General features: G+C 39.5%; 1 protein-coding gene across 1 annotated transcript in view; it reads right to left on the minus strand.

The window, feature by feature from the left end:
• Nucleotides 1-17,405, minus strand: part of LOC126262285 (peptidylglycine alpha-hydroxylating monooxygenase) — a 233,772-nt gene that overhangs the window by 48,450 nt on the left and 167,917 nt on the right. The window contains exons 5-6 of the mRNA XM_049958803.1: nt 12,859-12,991; nt 12,209-12,257 (exon numbers count right to left, since the gene is read on the minus strand). Of these exons, the coding sequence (XP_049814760.1) occupies nt 12,209-12,257; nt 12,859-12,991 (182 nt within the window). The remainder of the gene's footprint in view (nt 1-12,208; nt 12,258-12,858; nt 12,992-17,405) is intronic.

The following is a 17,405-nucleotide window of genomic DNA, read 5'->3' on the forward strand; positions in this document are numbered from 1 at the left end:
CGATTTTACACAGAGTACACAAGGGAACTTGCCCCCCTTCTTGCAGCGGTGTACCGTAGGTCTCTAGAAGAGCGTAGCGTTCCAGAGGATTGGAAAAGGGCACAGGTCATCCCCGTTTTCAAGAAGGGACGTCGAACAGATGTGCAGAACTATAGACCTATATCTCTAACGTCGATCAGTTGTAGAAGTTTGGAACACGTATTATGTTCGAGTATAATGACTTTTCTGGAGACTAGAAATCTACTCTGTAGGAATCAGCATGGGTTTCGAAAAAGACGGTCGTGTGAAACCCAGCTCGCGCTATTCGTCCACGAGACTCAGAGGGCCAAAGACACAGGTTCACAGGTAGATGCCGTGTTTCTTGACTTTCGCAAGGCATTCGATACAGTTCCCCACAGTCGTTTAATGAACAAAGTAAGAGCATATGGACTATCAGACCAATTGTGTGATTGGATTGAGGAGTTCCTAGATAACAGAACACAGCATGTCATTCTCAATGGAGAGAAGTCTTCCGAAGTAAGAGTGATTTCAGGTGTGCCGCAGGGGAGTGTCATAGGACCGTTGCTATTCACAATATACATAAATGACTTGGTGGATGACATCGGAAGTTCACTGAGGCTTTTTGCGGATGATGCTGTGGTGTATCGAGAGGTTGTAAGAATGGAAAATTGTACTGAAATGCAGGAGGATCTGCAGCGAATTGACGCATGGTGCAGGGAATGGCAATTGAATCTCAATGTAGACAAGTGTAATGTGCTGCGAATACATAGAAAGATAGATCCCTTATCATTTAGCCACAAAATAGCAGGTCAGCAACTGGAAGCAGTTAATTCCATAAATTATCTGGGAGTACGCATTAGGAGTGATTTAAAATGGAATGACCAGATAAAGTTGATCGTCGGTAAAGCAGATGCCAGACTGAGATTCATTGGAAGAATCCTAAGGAAATGCAATCCAAAAACAAAGGATGTAGGTTACAGTACGCTTGTTCGCCCACTGCTTGAATACTGCTCAGCAGTGTGGGATCCGTACCAGATGGGGTTGATAGAAGAGATAGAGAAGATCCAACGGAGAGCAGCGCGCTTCATTACAGGATCATTTAGTAATCGCGAAAGCGTTACGGAGATGATAGATAAAATCCAGTGGAAGACTCTGCAGGAGAAACGCTCAGTAGCTCAGTACGGGCTTTTGTTAAAGTTTTGAGAACATACCTTCACCGAAGAGTCAAGCAGTATATTGCTCACTCCTACGTATATGTCGCAAAGACACCATGAGGATAAAATCAGAGAGATTACAGCCCACACGGATGCATACCGACAATTCTTCTTTCCACAAACAATACGAGACTGGAATAGAAGGGAGAACCGATAGAGGTACTCAGGGTACCCTCTGCCACACACCGTCAGGTGGCTTGCGGAGTATGGATGTAGATGTAGATGTAGAGTCTAAAACAACACATTACACCATAGACTTTTGGCTAACATACCCTTTTTTTCAACATAATGTCTGTTGAATGTGATGGCCTTATGCCAACTTACTGAAAGAGCCTTTATGCCTGCTAAGTACCACTCTACTGGTCAACGTCAGAGCCAACATCTTGCTGCATTAATAACCTCGCCATCATTCATGTACTGCTTCCCACAGAGTGCACTCTTCTTTGGCCCAAACATTATGCCACATCTTTCATTGTGCCACACACCTTTGAGTAACCCAACTGGTGGACAAGCATGTTAGCACTACCAACAAAGACATCTACATCCATACTCCGCAAGCCACCTGACGGTGTGTGGTGGAGGGTACCTTGAGTACCTCTATCAGTCCTCCCTTCTATTCCAGTCCCATATTGTTCGTGGAAGAAGGACTGTCAGTATGCCTCTGTGTGGGCTCTAATCTCTTTGATTTTATCCTCATGGTCTCTTTGCGAGATATACGTAGGAGGGAGCAATATACTGCTTGACTCCTCGGTGAAGGTATGTTCTCGAAACTTCACCAAAAGCACGTACCGAGCTACTAAGTGTCTCTCCTGCAGAGTCTTCCACTGGAGTTTATCTATCATCTCCGTAACGCTTTCGTGATTACTAAATGATCCTGTAACGAAGCGCGCTGCTCTCCATTGGATTTTCTCTATCTCTTCTATCAACCCTATCTGGTACGGATCCCACACTGCTGAGCAGTATTCAAGCAGTGGGCGAACAAGCGTACTGTAACCTACAACCTTTGTTTTTGGATTGCATTTCCTTAGGATTCTTCCAATGAATCTCAGTCTGGCATCTGCTTTACCGACGATCAACTTTATGTGGTCATTCCATTTTAAATCACTCCTAATGCCTACTCTCAGGTAATTTATGGAATTAACTGCTTCCAGTTGCTGACCTGCTATATTATAGCTAAATGATAAGGGATCTTTCTTTATATGTATTCGCAGCACATTACACTTGTCTGCATTGAGATACAATTGCTATTCCCTGCACCATGCGTCAATTCGCTGCAGATCCTCCTGCATTTCAGTACAATTTTCCATTGTTACAACCTCTCGATATACCACAGCATCATCCGCAAAAAGCCTCAGTGAACTTCCGATGTCATCCACAAGGTCATTTATGTATATTGTGAATAGCAACGGTCCTACGACACTCCCCTGTGGCACACCTGAAATCACTCTTACTTCGGAAGACTTCTCTCCATTGAGAATGACATGCTGCGTTCTGTTATCTAGGAACTCTTCAATCCAATCACACAATTGGTCTGATAGTCCATATGCTCTTACTTTGTTCATTAAAGGAGTGTGGGGAACTGTATCGAATGCCTTGCGGAAGTCAAGAAACACGGCATCTACCTGTGAACCCGTGTCTATGGCCCTGTGAGTCTCTTGGACAAATAGCGCGAGCTGGGTTTCACACGATCATCTTTTTCGAAACCCATGCTGAATCCTACAGAGTAGATTTCTAGTCTCCAGAAAAGTCATTATACTCAAACATAATACGTGTTCCAAAATTCTACAACTGATAGACATTAGAGATATAGGTCTATCTGTTCAACGTCCCTTCTTTGAAAACGGGGATGACCTGTGCCCTTTTCCAATCCTTTGGAATGCTACGCTCTTCTAAAGACCTGCCATTAGTGCAGCAAGGTGCTCGATTGTGATTCATCTATCACCTCCAATGAGTGTGTCTGCATGTCCCAACATGCAGGAGTCACAGGTGTGTGTGGCCGGCTGGCACGCGTGATGTTGGACAGACTTGTGCAACCTTGCTCTGATGATGACAGATGCCTCGCCCAATGGCTCCTCCTGCCTTTCTTCACTACTGGCTCTCCATACACAGTCTGCAAGCCCCTATAATTATCTGCAATGCGCTGATTTTCACAAAAAGAAACCCCATGACAGTGCTTTGCTTGAAACACACGTCTATTACAGATGCCATTTTGAAGGCTACATATAGTGCCATCACCTATCGGAACTTCATGAAACTATAGGGGCAGAAGTGGGAATATTCGATGATATCTCATAACAAATTCCTAATTTTTTCAACCTGTGATGCATTACTTATTGAATGCCCACGATACAACTTGCCACAATCGCTCACGAGGCAGGGCCACTAGAGAAGGAGCTGTGCCTAGTGAACGGAATGTTCATGGTGCTACAACATAGACAACACATCAATGCTGAGGCCAACAACATTCCACACAGTGCTAAGGCTCAGTCTAACACCACAAACCTAGTCAGAAACAATGCACTGAGTGGCTCCACTGCCTCAAGGTCACAGAATTATTGATATCATGTGCAGTTTGGCAACACCACACTTGACTGCCAACCCTGCAGCGGTAGGTGCACAGGCCCACGCAAACTCGCCAAGCCACCAACTCTCAGGCATTATCCATGCCATCCCACTATTAGGTGGAAGACTCTATATATTTGACTGAAGCCACATGTAAATAATTCCTCACTGATACAGGGTCAGACATCAGTACGGTACTGGAGGGCACAATTGCAACACTACTGAGCACAACATCCCTACACCTCTGTACTACAAATGACTTGCATACCACAGAGCATGGAACACTAACTGTACCTGAGAACTAAGCTCAGATCAATGGTTTCCACGGACCTTCTTCATTACTGATGTGAGTTTATCAGTGGTAGCAATCTTCTTCCTACAGCACTTTTACCTTTTATCAGATTTAAAAGACGCAGCACTACTACATCATGACACCAGATGACTCCTCCTGGGGCTCTTCTCCCCAATACCTCCTCGTCCATCAAAAACTACCTCATGCCCCACTGGGTACCAGCATGACAATGACACATAACATCCTAAAGGAGTGTGTTACAAGGATGCAAGAACCTAATCATGACACACCAGCTTTCTCTGGACACCAGCAAATCATCAGATGCACTCCACTTCGACAACACAGTGCTACATCAGAGCACACATAACATTTTCTGCTGCACTCGTACATGTGCATGAGCAATGCGAGGGCCTTTTGCTCACCCTTCACACAGCAGATGTCAGCGTTACCTCCACTGCACCCACTCTGGCCAACCATGTGTCACCACCACTATGACCCACAGCTAAGCAGTTAATGAACCTAAGCACCCTCATCTCTCAGAGCATCAGATGAGTTTACCATTTCCCCATCCAATCCAGCACAAGTGAAAACAATGCCTCATCCACTACATTACGATGTACAGAATTCTCATTACTCTCAGTCTGCCAGTCCACCACAAAGCACACCAGCTACCACCCACACACTTACAGCCCACAAAAGTGGTTATTGATGAACTATTGCAATCATGGCAGCCCATGGGCTTCCCCAATAAAACTTGTACCAAAAAGAGACAGTTATATGAGACTCTGTGTCATTACAGAGCTCTCAACTCTTTAATGATACACAACAGTCATCCAATACCATGCATTCATGGCTTTACACACTCTCTAGTGGGCGCCACTATCTCCTGCATCCTTGATACCAGATGAGTTTACCTCCAAATACCCATGAGCCCAGATGACATCTCTAAGGTTGCAATAATGACACCATTCACACTTTATTTCCTATTCATGCCTTAAGGCTAAAGAATGCAGCTGAAACTTAGCAGCTATTCATTTGTGGAGTTCTCTTGATATTTGACTTTCATTATGCTTACCTGAAGGATATCTTAATATTTTCTACCACCCCCATGATCATGAACAGCATCTTTAACTATTTCTCACTGCCCTACAGACACTGGCATGGCCATAAATGAGGATGAATCCCAACTGTGAAAAGCCAAAATAACCTTTCTCAGACATGCACTGAATGCCTCAAGGGATAAAACCTTCCTCAGAACAAATGAAACTCATTAAACAGTTACCACTTCCACAGAATTACCATGATCTTTGGTGCTTTCTAGGCATCATAAATTTTTATAAGCATCTCCTGCCACACATGGCAGCAATACAAGACCCCCACCCTCGTCCGCCCTCCTGATTGACACATTCATCAGTCCAAATACGGAAGAAAAAAATTAGGGTGGGCCGACAGAATACAAAAAACATTCACAGTAGCAAAATTCTGCCTCACAAAACCAAACACTTTGCCCCCCCCCCCCCCCTCCACACTCTACGCACAGCTCACTGTCAGAACTGCTGCTACTCGAAATGGTCCACATTTGATAGTGAATTACTCACTGTCTATGAAGCTGTCAATATTTTAGAGAAGATATTGAAGGGAGACATGTTATCAATATGGATCACAAGCCACTTGCAGATGAAACATGGTACCCCTCAAAAGACATCAGTCTTCACTGCTTCTGTCATCTCGACCTTATTGTGCAATATACGACTGATGTGCACCATCTTCATGGCACCGACAACACTGTTGGAGCACCCAACTTCAGATCCTCCTCCTGATGCACCATCCTAGCTGCCCCAGTCTCCACCACTGCCTACACCACGCAAACCTCTGTACAGCCACCCCCATCATCCTCACCAATATTTGCACCCTACCATCAAGTGTGTGTGTGCACAACCCACCTGCATGACAACCCCCACCGACCACTGGTCTTCTTCCTGGTGCTCCAACTAAGGGGCCTGGTCTCTGTGTGGACACCAGCACAAGTAACACCTCTCACCAAAGAACACACACAAATGAGTGCAATATCTGGATGGACACCACGAAAGTCAGTTTGATTTAGGACTTTGTTCTGTGTGATGGTCCTGAATGTCAGGTTATGACCATTCATTGTAGTATATATGATGAAAGCACAACTTAAGCTGAGTTATTAAACAAATTTCCCAAAATTCCTTCACCAAAGAAGTCAAAATAAATACACCAAAATTTGAACTGAGAACATCTGCCAACATGAGACACAGTTTAAAGCATTTAACAAAAGCTAGTCTTCTTGTTCAGATAGCATACCAATAAGGTTCCTTTCACAGTATGCTCATACAATAGTCCCACACTTAGCAATCACAGCTGAAGACTGGAAACTTGCACAGTTCACACCAATACTCAAGAAAGGAAATGAGATTAATTCACTATTGTCTACTGACACACAGTCGGCACAGAGTCAGAAAATACTGAGCTTGTGAAACACAACTAACTCTTTATCTGTTCCAAGTAATGAGTGCTATTGGCAGAGGATCTCAAAATAATTCCATATTTCTAGATTTCCAGAAGTCTTTTGACACCACTCCCCACAAGAAACTTCTAATCAAATTGTGTGTCTATGGAGTATCGCTTCAGCTGTGTGACTTGATCCTAGATTTACTCTCGCTCAGGGAGGTCACAGTACCTAGTAATCAATGGAAAATCATTGAGTAAAACAGAAATGATATCTGGCATTCCCCATGTAAGGTCAAGGAAGACCTTGGTGACATTTTAAGAATTTTTCTTGTTTAGTTGGTAACATCCTGTATCAGTTTCTCTGTACAAAATACTTACAGAATTCAAATCAGCTGTTGTAACAAGATAGTTGAAAAAGTGGCTCAGTATAAAAACCTATAAAAACTGTGTGATTGTGTTCCATCATATCTTTTCAATGCCCAGATTAATTGCAAGCAAACATGCCACACGTTTGATTTAGTACAAGGACGCAGTTGTCCCTAGGGGAGAGATATTGGTGTGAAGAGGCCAACTTGAAAAAATAATTGAAACTGATTATATTCATGTCAAGCTCATAATTATTTGGAACCACTACACTGATCAGTGACATCCCTGATGAAATTTAACTACTTAGAGTGGTAATGATGGTGATGGAAAGAAATGATATGCAAGGTGTAACTGAAGTAGTCTAAAGTCTGGTTTACACGAAAACGAATTGAAGCAACACAAGCAAATGAACAACTGCAAATATTTCACCAATGTTCATTTCCATTCACTTGTATCTGAGCAAGTGGTTGTACTTGATGGAACGAAAGGGAACACAAGATAATGAGAATGACTTATGAATGCTGCATTATTGTTTTTTGTCACTGCTCATTAGCATACAAGATACACCACTATATACTTAGAACTGAAATGCAAAAGTTAGATATTCAATAATATTTTGCATGGCAAGCACACTGTTTTTGGCAAAGTAAGCAAAATGATATACAGGAAAAGAAATATTTAACACAAATTACTTGTGACCAATGGTTAAAGTTCACTTACTGTGCCTGCAGTTTTTACATGTGCTGCTGTTGGTAACACTATGATGACAATGGGAAATCAAGACAACCGATCGCAAGTGGTGCCGGTAGCCAATGAGAATGTCTTCCTTCATTTCGTTCACTTCATAAATACAGTTAGCTTCAAAAGTTCACTTTGAGTTTTCGAGTATTCATTGTAGCACACTAATGCACCTGCTGCTTTACACACTCATGCTGAATAAGCAGCAGTCATATTTCCAGCCTCACTTGTCAAAAATACTTTGCTGTTTTTTGCAACACAATTTCTGAATGTGAGGTTAGGCAGGAATCTAAGTGCACAGCTTATATTGCTGTGAGCAATGAAATGAGCAGCAGTAACTAAAAATAACTAACAGCAACATTTACGTAAAAGTTCACTTGCAAAGTCACACAATGTTATGTCATGAAAAAGCTGTTCACACTGCTACATTCTTTCATGGCTGCCAAAAAGTGAATAATTCCTTGTATTAATTTGTTGGGTCTCAGAAGTATTTGGCTGTTACTTCCAAAGATGTAGGAATTAAAGTTTTGATACTAGTATGCATGTAATGAAAATGCCATAAATCTTACAACAGCAAGAAATTACCAGCTAACTTTATTTATGAAGTGAAAGAAATGAGATACGACATTCTCATTGGCTATCAACATCTCTCCTCAATTGCTCATTTTTATCTCCCGTGATTCATTGCACCCTTACCAACAACTGCATGTCACAGAAAAACTGCCGACACCATAACTGCACTTTCACCATGATCAACATAACCTGAAGAAATCGTAGCATTTACATTCTAGTTATTAGCAACTGGGAGCATTTAAGTTAGCAATTGTTTCATATTTCAACAGCTGTTACACCTCAGATAGTTTTTTATGCCTGCAGTGATATATGTGAAGCACTTCCAGAATTTTATTTTAGTACACATAAGGAAGACAATGTCAATAAAATATGGTTAATTAAAAGTGAAATATCCCACTGACTTGTCACACAGGCTACATGATAAAAAGCTATATAGAACTTGTTAGAGTGCAGATAACATAATCCTGGGTAAACCATTTTTATTTATTATCGGAAATGTCTAACGTAACGCTGATACACCAACTACATAATTACAGCTACCACGAACATAAGCAATGATAATGATCAGGTATTTCATATATTTTATATATTTTTAATTTTAATCAGATAATATATATTTACACTCATTTACTTTCAAAGAAATTTGTTGTGCTTTTCCTTTCTTCAGTAAAAAGGATTACAAAGCTTTTGCTTATTCTCTTCGTCCCCACCTGATGCAACCAAGTAATGGAATTTCTCATCTTTCTCATGTCACCAGTTTGACCTTTAGTGCTTCAACAATTTTCTACCAGTCATATTTATTTTCCTTCAGGATTTGTGCTGTGGATTTCTTATATCCCAGAAGCACTTATGATATCTATCAGCAGCATTACATTTACTTCAGACCACTCCATCAATAATGCGACTCACATTAACAACAAAGCAGACAAGGTAGAAGACAAAATCTTTCTATACTGCCAGTGCTGAAATGAAGAGGACAAAACTTCCTTTGATGGTCTGCTAAAAGACAGACAACCAGCATAACACGAGTGAACGCAAACTGAATGTGACTGCATGCAGTTCATTTGCAGTAATCTACAGTTCACACCAGAGACAGTTCTTGCTGGATGATGCACATTTGCTTGTGTCCATTCTGGTGTAAACCAGGCCTAAGATCAATATCAGCCACACTTGGTATACATATGACTTACTACCAGAAAACAAAAATTTTTGCAAGACTAATATATCTCTAGGTTTGGGGTAGGGGAGAGATGGGGTAAAAATGTAAGCACACCTGTGGAAGGCATGAGAAATTTCAACCAACCTTGGGATATATATGGCTTAGTATCTGTGAAACACAGTACTACTGTGTAAGTAAATAAGTAATTGAGCAATTCCATGTAATTAGCTAGTATTTAGATAATAAAGTTTTGTGTTAAATTCAAATTAATCTATACTCTAAAAATCACCGAAGTACATGGCAGAGGGTATTTCACTATGTACCATGTATTAATATTTCTTCCTGTTCCATTTGTGTATGGATCGCAGGAATAATGATTGCTTATATGCCTTTGTATGCATTGTAAATCTGTATCATGGTCCCTACAGAAGCGATAGGGGGTTGTAGTGTATTCCAAGATGTATTCCGAGATGCCTCTCTTAATGCTGGTTGTTGACATTCTGTAGATAGGCATTTGTGGAATTGTTGGCATCTCTCTTCAAGTGTGTGGTAGGTCATGTTTTTCAACACATCGGTGATGCTCTCCCACTGGTAAAACAAACTTGTGACCTTACATGATGCCCGGTTTACTGTGACAGACTATATGATCATTCGATGTCATATACACACAAATGGTTATACGCAAGTATTTCATGGCCCGACTGATTCTACTTGTGACTCATTGATATTGTAGTCATAGGATACTATGCTTTTGCATTTTGTGAAGTACAAAACTTTTTGTATCTGAACATTTAGAGCAAGTTTCCACTGTTTGTGCTATTGATATCAAGATCTGACTGAATACTTCTACATATATTTTTTTATACAATGCTTCATTACAGATGTAGTAGCTGTATGATCTGTAAAATGTCTGAATCTACTATTAGTATCATCTTCCACCTCACTAATATAAAAAATGAACAGTAGCATGTGAACATCAGCATGTACTGACAGTTTTGACTTAGGGTAATCATACAATGGCTTCTAATAGGGGAATAAAGATAAAAAAAAAAGCTGAGGGTTACTCAGTGAGCAATGGAAAGATGCATATCATGAATTACTAGGAGAGGCATGAAAACAAGTTTGTTGCTGAAGAAGCAGTGCCATATTCTGGTGGTTTCCAGTGACTGGAGGGAGCAGTGTGGTGCTTGTGTGCCAGACTCCCACTCCAACTTTATTATTGAGGTTACATGGAGTTGTTTCACTGATCTTTTCAGGATAGCCGGCTGCGATTGTCTGCCCAACTTCTTCTCCGAAGATAAGATGCTGTTTTCAATGAATTTTTTATACTCTTTAAAGAACTCCGTACACTCAGGATACTTTTAAACCAATCTCACTATATTTTCACTTCCACAAACAAGACACCATATAAATGATTCATTTTTTGTAAGCCCAGCAATTAACGATTCAACAGATACTCTTACATACTTTATAACAATTACAATCTAGAAAGCTTTAGCAAGCGCACCATCCAGACCTCACGAACGTAAGTCAACAAGTAAGTGTCTTTTCTTTTCTTTAACAACATTCAGCAGTTCTCAATAATGACTGACATAGCACCATCATGGAGTATGGCACGTTTGCTCCTTGTGCTGGGCATGTAACTTCTGAGGCGAGCGCTGTGACTACCTGCCCGCGCCGATCAACTGTCTGATACATGCCAGTCCTGCACTCACATAATCATGGCGCAATAGACACAGTTCCACTTTCACACACTCATCTTTAAAATAACACATGTTCAAGACGGTGGAAATACGAGTGTCTCTAGAATTTACCCCGAAATTCTCGAGGCACTACAATGTGACCGATTCTGTCACAGTTTGCCACGCAAATACAAATCTGCACACAGCAACAGTATACTGTTATTGCTTATTTCATATATCTCCATGTTAGAAAGCAGTTCTTGATCCAAGCCTTTGGTTACTGGAAATGGACAGCATTTCAAAAGAATCTATTTGACAAGAATGAAATTAATTTCACTTGAAAGTAGAATATAAATGTGGAGAGTTGTTATTGAGAGTGATTGCCAGCTATCAGTCACTGCACTGACCATTGATTCTCTGCAGGTCTTCCTACTTTTCACTGGAGCCTTATAGCATTGCAGTCTTGCATTATCTGCAAACAATATTGCGGAGCTTCCAACACTCCACTTACGGGGTATTTCATTCTTTGTCAGATATGCATAATTTACAGACTTTACAATTGACTGTCTTTCTCATCTTTTCAACAGTAGGTCTCTTTCATTCTGTGGTCTGAGTGATTTACCTTCCTTTCCTCTTTAACATTCTGTAATTTATCCCTCCCTCGTATCTGAAGAAGGAACTAATAGTTCTGAAAGTTACTATAATGTCATCACTTTTACCTTTTTTGTGTTTCTATCAGCAGTACTAATCACTTCACCTAATGAAGGCAGGTGGTGGCCTGCAATTCTGCCTCATATTTATTAGTTTTCATGGTTTTTATTTGTCATTTGATTCATCCAACTGCAGAGTAAACCGATAGTGCAAACACAAATAATTTCACTTCTACTGGTAGACCATTGCATGCCCAATGTTACTGTCAACTTTAATTACAAACCCACTAAAACTGGCATATAAAACTATTATAGAATTTGGCATTATATAAACATTATTTATAGAACTTGTAAGTAAGGAGCTAATCTTGCCACAAAGAGGGAAACTAAGAAATCAGAGTACTCTGAAATTGCATAGTGCACCTAATCATGGAGAATGTAATCCACACAACACAGGAAATTCGGTTTAGACCTTTCAACGTCTAACTTGTACTTACGGCCTTTCAGTGTAGTGCAGGAATATACCAGAATCATCAGTGCTTCCATCTGTAAAACAAAACCAAAAACAAATCTTGGTCCTCTGCCTAAATAATTATACAATAGTCTCATTTACTTTACTACAAAGTTATCAGCCAAACTAAAGTTATTAACTACAATCCAGTTTGAGCATTTTGTATTGTCATTTGAAGATAATGAAATAGTGTCATCGTTTGAATTTCTGTGCAAAATACAGTTTTGTGAAAAATACAGGAAGTTTACAATTCTTAAACTTAAAATTATAAACTTTTCATGCCTACCTGTTACACATCATACTGAATATGTTACATACAAGTTTCACTATGCTTATTATACTGACCATCAGATTATTATCCAAAATTACATGAGAAGGAAAAAAACTCATTTTAGCTTATTAAAATTATTTGTATGTTACCAACTGCACAACCTTAAATAACTGAACTCATTTTCCTGTTAATATAAAAGATAAATGAGACTTATTTTCTGTTGGTAAGTATGTGTTTTTTTGCCTTTTACAGTGATATTTTCTTTGGTTTGATATTTTAACATTCTCTACAGATTTAAACATAAAATATGTTGATATTACCACTGTTCAAATCACACTGATAGTAAAAGTAAGGAAAAAACTTACCTTTAAATGCATCAATATGGGCATAATGCACCTGTAGTACAAGATACTGTATAGGGGATTTGCCACCCACTTTAAATCCAACTCCTTCTGGAAGCTCAAGTTTTGGAGCATCTCTAGCCCATGCATACAGGATCTGCATACATACCATCATCATATTAGTACCTGCTGCACTTATTTCAAATAATCTTTAAATGCTTAACATATTTGAATACAGTGTGAATAATAGGGTCAACAAAATGTCACATTACAACAGATAAATGCAAAATAATCTACCTGCAGGCTTTTCTTTTGGTCTCTAGCAACATTCACTAGCACTTCACAGTCACCTATGATACTACAATGATTTATCAACACCATCTATCCTTAAAAATATTCAAATACCTAACTACAGAATGACAAAGCTTTTAAACAATGACAACTGCAAGTATCCTCCCCACCAGTAACATTTTGTTCAAACTGACTCAGTTATAATTTGCCACAATTTCCTTTGGCAGATAGTTATGATCCTAAGGGTATCAGCAGAATAAATGTCATATCACTGACATCTCCTGCTACAGAAGTCTAGAATATGTTCTAAGTTAAATCATAATGACAGGTCTTGATCAAAACTGTATTCTTCATTACAACAAATATTATTGATAATAAAAGCAGTGATCATGAAAAATCCAATCTGCATTGTGCAAATGCAGTATTATGAAGGCTTTGGATCATTATCACTTCACTATTGGCATTTATTTATTTTCATAAATCTTTCAATATAGTGCTTCACTCACACATGACGATAAATTCCATGATAGTTAGAATAACTATATTTGCAATTAGATGGAGAAGTTCTTCATATGCATAACACTGCAAGTTATCCAGTTTGGAAGACTTGCACAACTTGGCAGAATTTCCAGAGATGACAATGATTTGTCAACTAACTTAACACACAATTTGTACATACAATCAGGACACCTTGACAGGGGCCCATCTTGATAGAAAATTTGTAAATTCACCCTAAACACCAAAATGCAGCAGGAATTTTTTTGTAGAATGTAATTAATAGATGCCCAAGACGGTGAGAAGTAACAATACACAACTGAAGACAGTTGTCATATAAATAGCAATGAGTAACAACATACTGTGATTTAAACTTTAATGACTGCAAGGACCTACCACTGCTTATCAACATATGTGGATCACAACATTCTACTTGGCAAACTAAACTGTTGCATTAACCCTCACTGGTTGCACTATTTTTTATAACACGAGTGAGTGCGCAGTGCAGTTTGTACACATGTAAAGAACAGCTCTGTTTATGTTACCTTGGTAACATACACTATGTGATCAAAAGTATGCAGACACCCCCAAAAACATATGTTTTTCATATTACGTGCACTGTGCTGCCACCTACTGCCAGGCACTCCATATCAGTGACCTCAGTAGTCATTAGACATCATGAGAGAGCAGAATGGCGCGCTCTGCAGAACTCACGGACTTCGGATGTCGTCATGTGATTGGGTGTGACTTGTGTCATACATCTGTATGCAAGATTTCCACACTCCTAAACATCCCTAGGTCCACTGTTTCTGATGTGATAGTGAAGTGGAAATGTGAAGGGAGATGTACAGCACAAAAGCGTACAGGCTGACCTTGCCTGTTGACTGATAAAGACCACTGACAGTTGAAGAGGGTCATAATGTGTAATAGGCAGACATCTGTCCAGACCATCACACAGGAATTCCAAACTGCATCAGGATCCACTGCAAGTACTATGACAGTCAGGCGGGAGGTGAGAAGACTAGGATTTCATGGCTGAGCGGCTGCTCATAAGCCACACATCACACTGGTAAACACAAAACAATGCCTCGCTTTGTGTAAGGAGCGTAAACATTGGATGATTGAACAGTGGAAAAATGTTCTTTTGAGTGACGGATCATGGTACACAATGTGGCGATCTGATGGTAAGGTGTGGGTATGGCGAATGTCTGGTGAACATCATCTGCCAGAGTGTGTAGTGCCAACAGTAAAATTCAGAGGCGATGGTGTGGTCATGTTTTTCATGGAGAGGCTTGCACCCCTTGATGTTTCGCCTGGTACTATCACAGCGCAGGCCTACATTGATGTTTAAGCACCTTCTTGCTTCCCACTGTTGAAGAGCAATTCGAGGATGGCGATTGCATCTTTCAACATGATCGAGCACCTGTTCATAATGCACGGCCTATGGCGGAGTGGTTACACAACAATAACATCCCTGTAATGGACTGGCCTGCACAGAGCTCTGACTTGAATCCCATAGAACATCTTTGGGATAATTTGGAATGCCGACTTCATGCCAGGTCTCACCAACCGACATTGATGCCTCTTTTCAGTGCAGCACTCCATGAATAATGGGCTGTCATTCATCAAGAAACCTTCCAGCACCTAATTGAATGTATGCCTGCGAGAGTGGAAGCTGTCATCATGGCTAAGGGTGGGCCAACACCATATTGAATTCCAGCATTACCAATGGAAGGCCCTACAAACTTGTAAGTCATTTTCAGCCAGGTGCGAGGATACTTTTGATCACATAGAGTATATGAGAAAAATCACAGTTTAATCTTAGTTTAATTAAAGAATGATAAAATAAACTTACATTATACAAGCTAAATCACTGTTTAATTTAACAATAATAAAATAAACCTTTATTATATCAGTCTGGTGCCATGTACAAGTGTTACCCCAGAGTAATCACACAATCTAAGCTTTAAACAGTGCAGTTGCATCAGATCACAGCCAACTGCTTATTCGATTGTAGATTGTCATATAAAACTGCATCATTGTGTGACTGTGCCACTAGCTAGGAATCCGGATCATTTTCTTGTATGGTTCATACATATTTTCTCACCTAGCTTGCTGTTTATTTTTTACTACTACTGCTCACTTGTACATATGGCAGCACAACTTATCACTGCCTTAACTGAAGCAATAATGGAGGAATAAGTAAGGACTCACAATTGTAGAGCAACACTGGAATGGTACAACATAATTTTATGGCGCACTTTATACATACATGTGCTCACTCGAGGGTTAATGAAATCCCTTTTTCTCTGATGAGACTTTACTTTCATAACAGAAAGCAAAGGGTATGATTAAGGGACTATCACAGGCATAAAACTTACATCTTCATCAGGAGTCACAACATTTGGAGTGCCACAAATACTGTTGTTGAGCCCCAGTTTTTAACCTGAATGATCTTCCAGTGTCTAAGGAGCAGTTCAAAAACTGCAATGTTGTTGATGACAAGCATACCAATCAAAGATGCAAACTCAGCTTTAGCAGACAGGGTTCAGATGATAGCTGAATGTGCCTATGTGTGGTTCACAGTTAACAGTTCTAGTCAGTCTCATATAATGTACTTTCAAACCAGCAATAATAACCTGTTAGCATCACAAGTAGACACTAATGGTCACACAAAATGAAATACACTGTATAAAATTCCTTGGGGTCCAGTTGTATAATAAGTTAAAACAGAGAGTACCCTGTATAAAATGGAAAGATATAGAATTGGGAGTTGTTCCTTAGAGTGGTTTAGGCTGTATCTCGCAAACAGCACCAAGCAAGAGTAATGCCTTCTCTAAATAGATCATTATTTCAAAATGTGTTCCACAAGATTCCGTTCTGTGTCCTATTTTATTTCTACTTTATATAAATGACTTGACTCTTAACGTAATTCACATTCAGTCGTATTTGCCAATGCTACTTCTGCCCTTGCTGAAAGCAGTTACTCTGAACAAATTCGCTCAGCTGTCACAAATCTGGTTCAAACTAAATGGATCGGACTGAATATTGGGAAAACACATTTTCTGCACTTTAAAATTACAAACTTTAAGGTAAACGAAACTCACATTAACCATCGAAACCAAGAACTGAAAGAAGCCGGTTGTGTTAAGTTTTTAGGAATACACCTGCATCCAAAATTTATCATGGTCTTGAAATATTAAGTGATTAGCAAATAAATTAAACAGCCTGACCTTTGCAATGAAGATTCTGTCATATTCAACTAGCATGGAGATGATAAAATAGTTTATCACAGCTATTTTGAGTCAGTTATAAGTATGGCATTATTTTTTGGAGTAACACAAGCAAAATGACTAAAATATTAAAATTACAAAAATATGTTGTTAGAAATACGCGTAATTCAAAACCGAAAAAAATCAGGATGCCCCCTGTTAAGCAATTTGAAAACATGAAGTGCTCCCTGTTTGTACATTTATAAACTAATTATTTTTGTATACAGTAACTCTAATTATTCATAGACAATAATTTGAAACATCAATACAGCACTAAGAGTAAGAGGAATTTGATGCTTCCCACTCATAGATTATAGCTATATACATAAATCCCAGAACACGTGGGCTTGAAAATTTACAATATTCTAACAAAGAAACAAATCCATAGCCTGGAGCTACAGCAACTGAAACAAAAGCTATGAAAGTAGTTAGTACATAAATGCTATTATTCTTTAGAAGAATTTCTGAATTATCTATTGTTTCTGTAATACATTTGAATTGTAATTGTAGTGT

This window comes from Schistocerca nitens, chromosome 6 (genome assembly GCF_023898315.1).
Source record: "Schistocerca nitens isolate TAMUIC-IGC-003100 chromosome 6, iqSchNite1.1, whole genome shotgun sequence".
NCBI lineage: Eukaryota > Metazoa > Arthropoda > Insecta > Orthoptera > Acrididae > Schistocerca > Schistocerca nitens.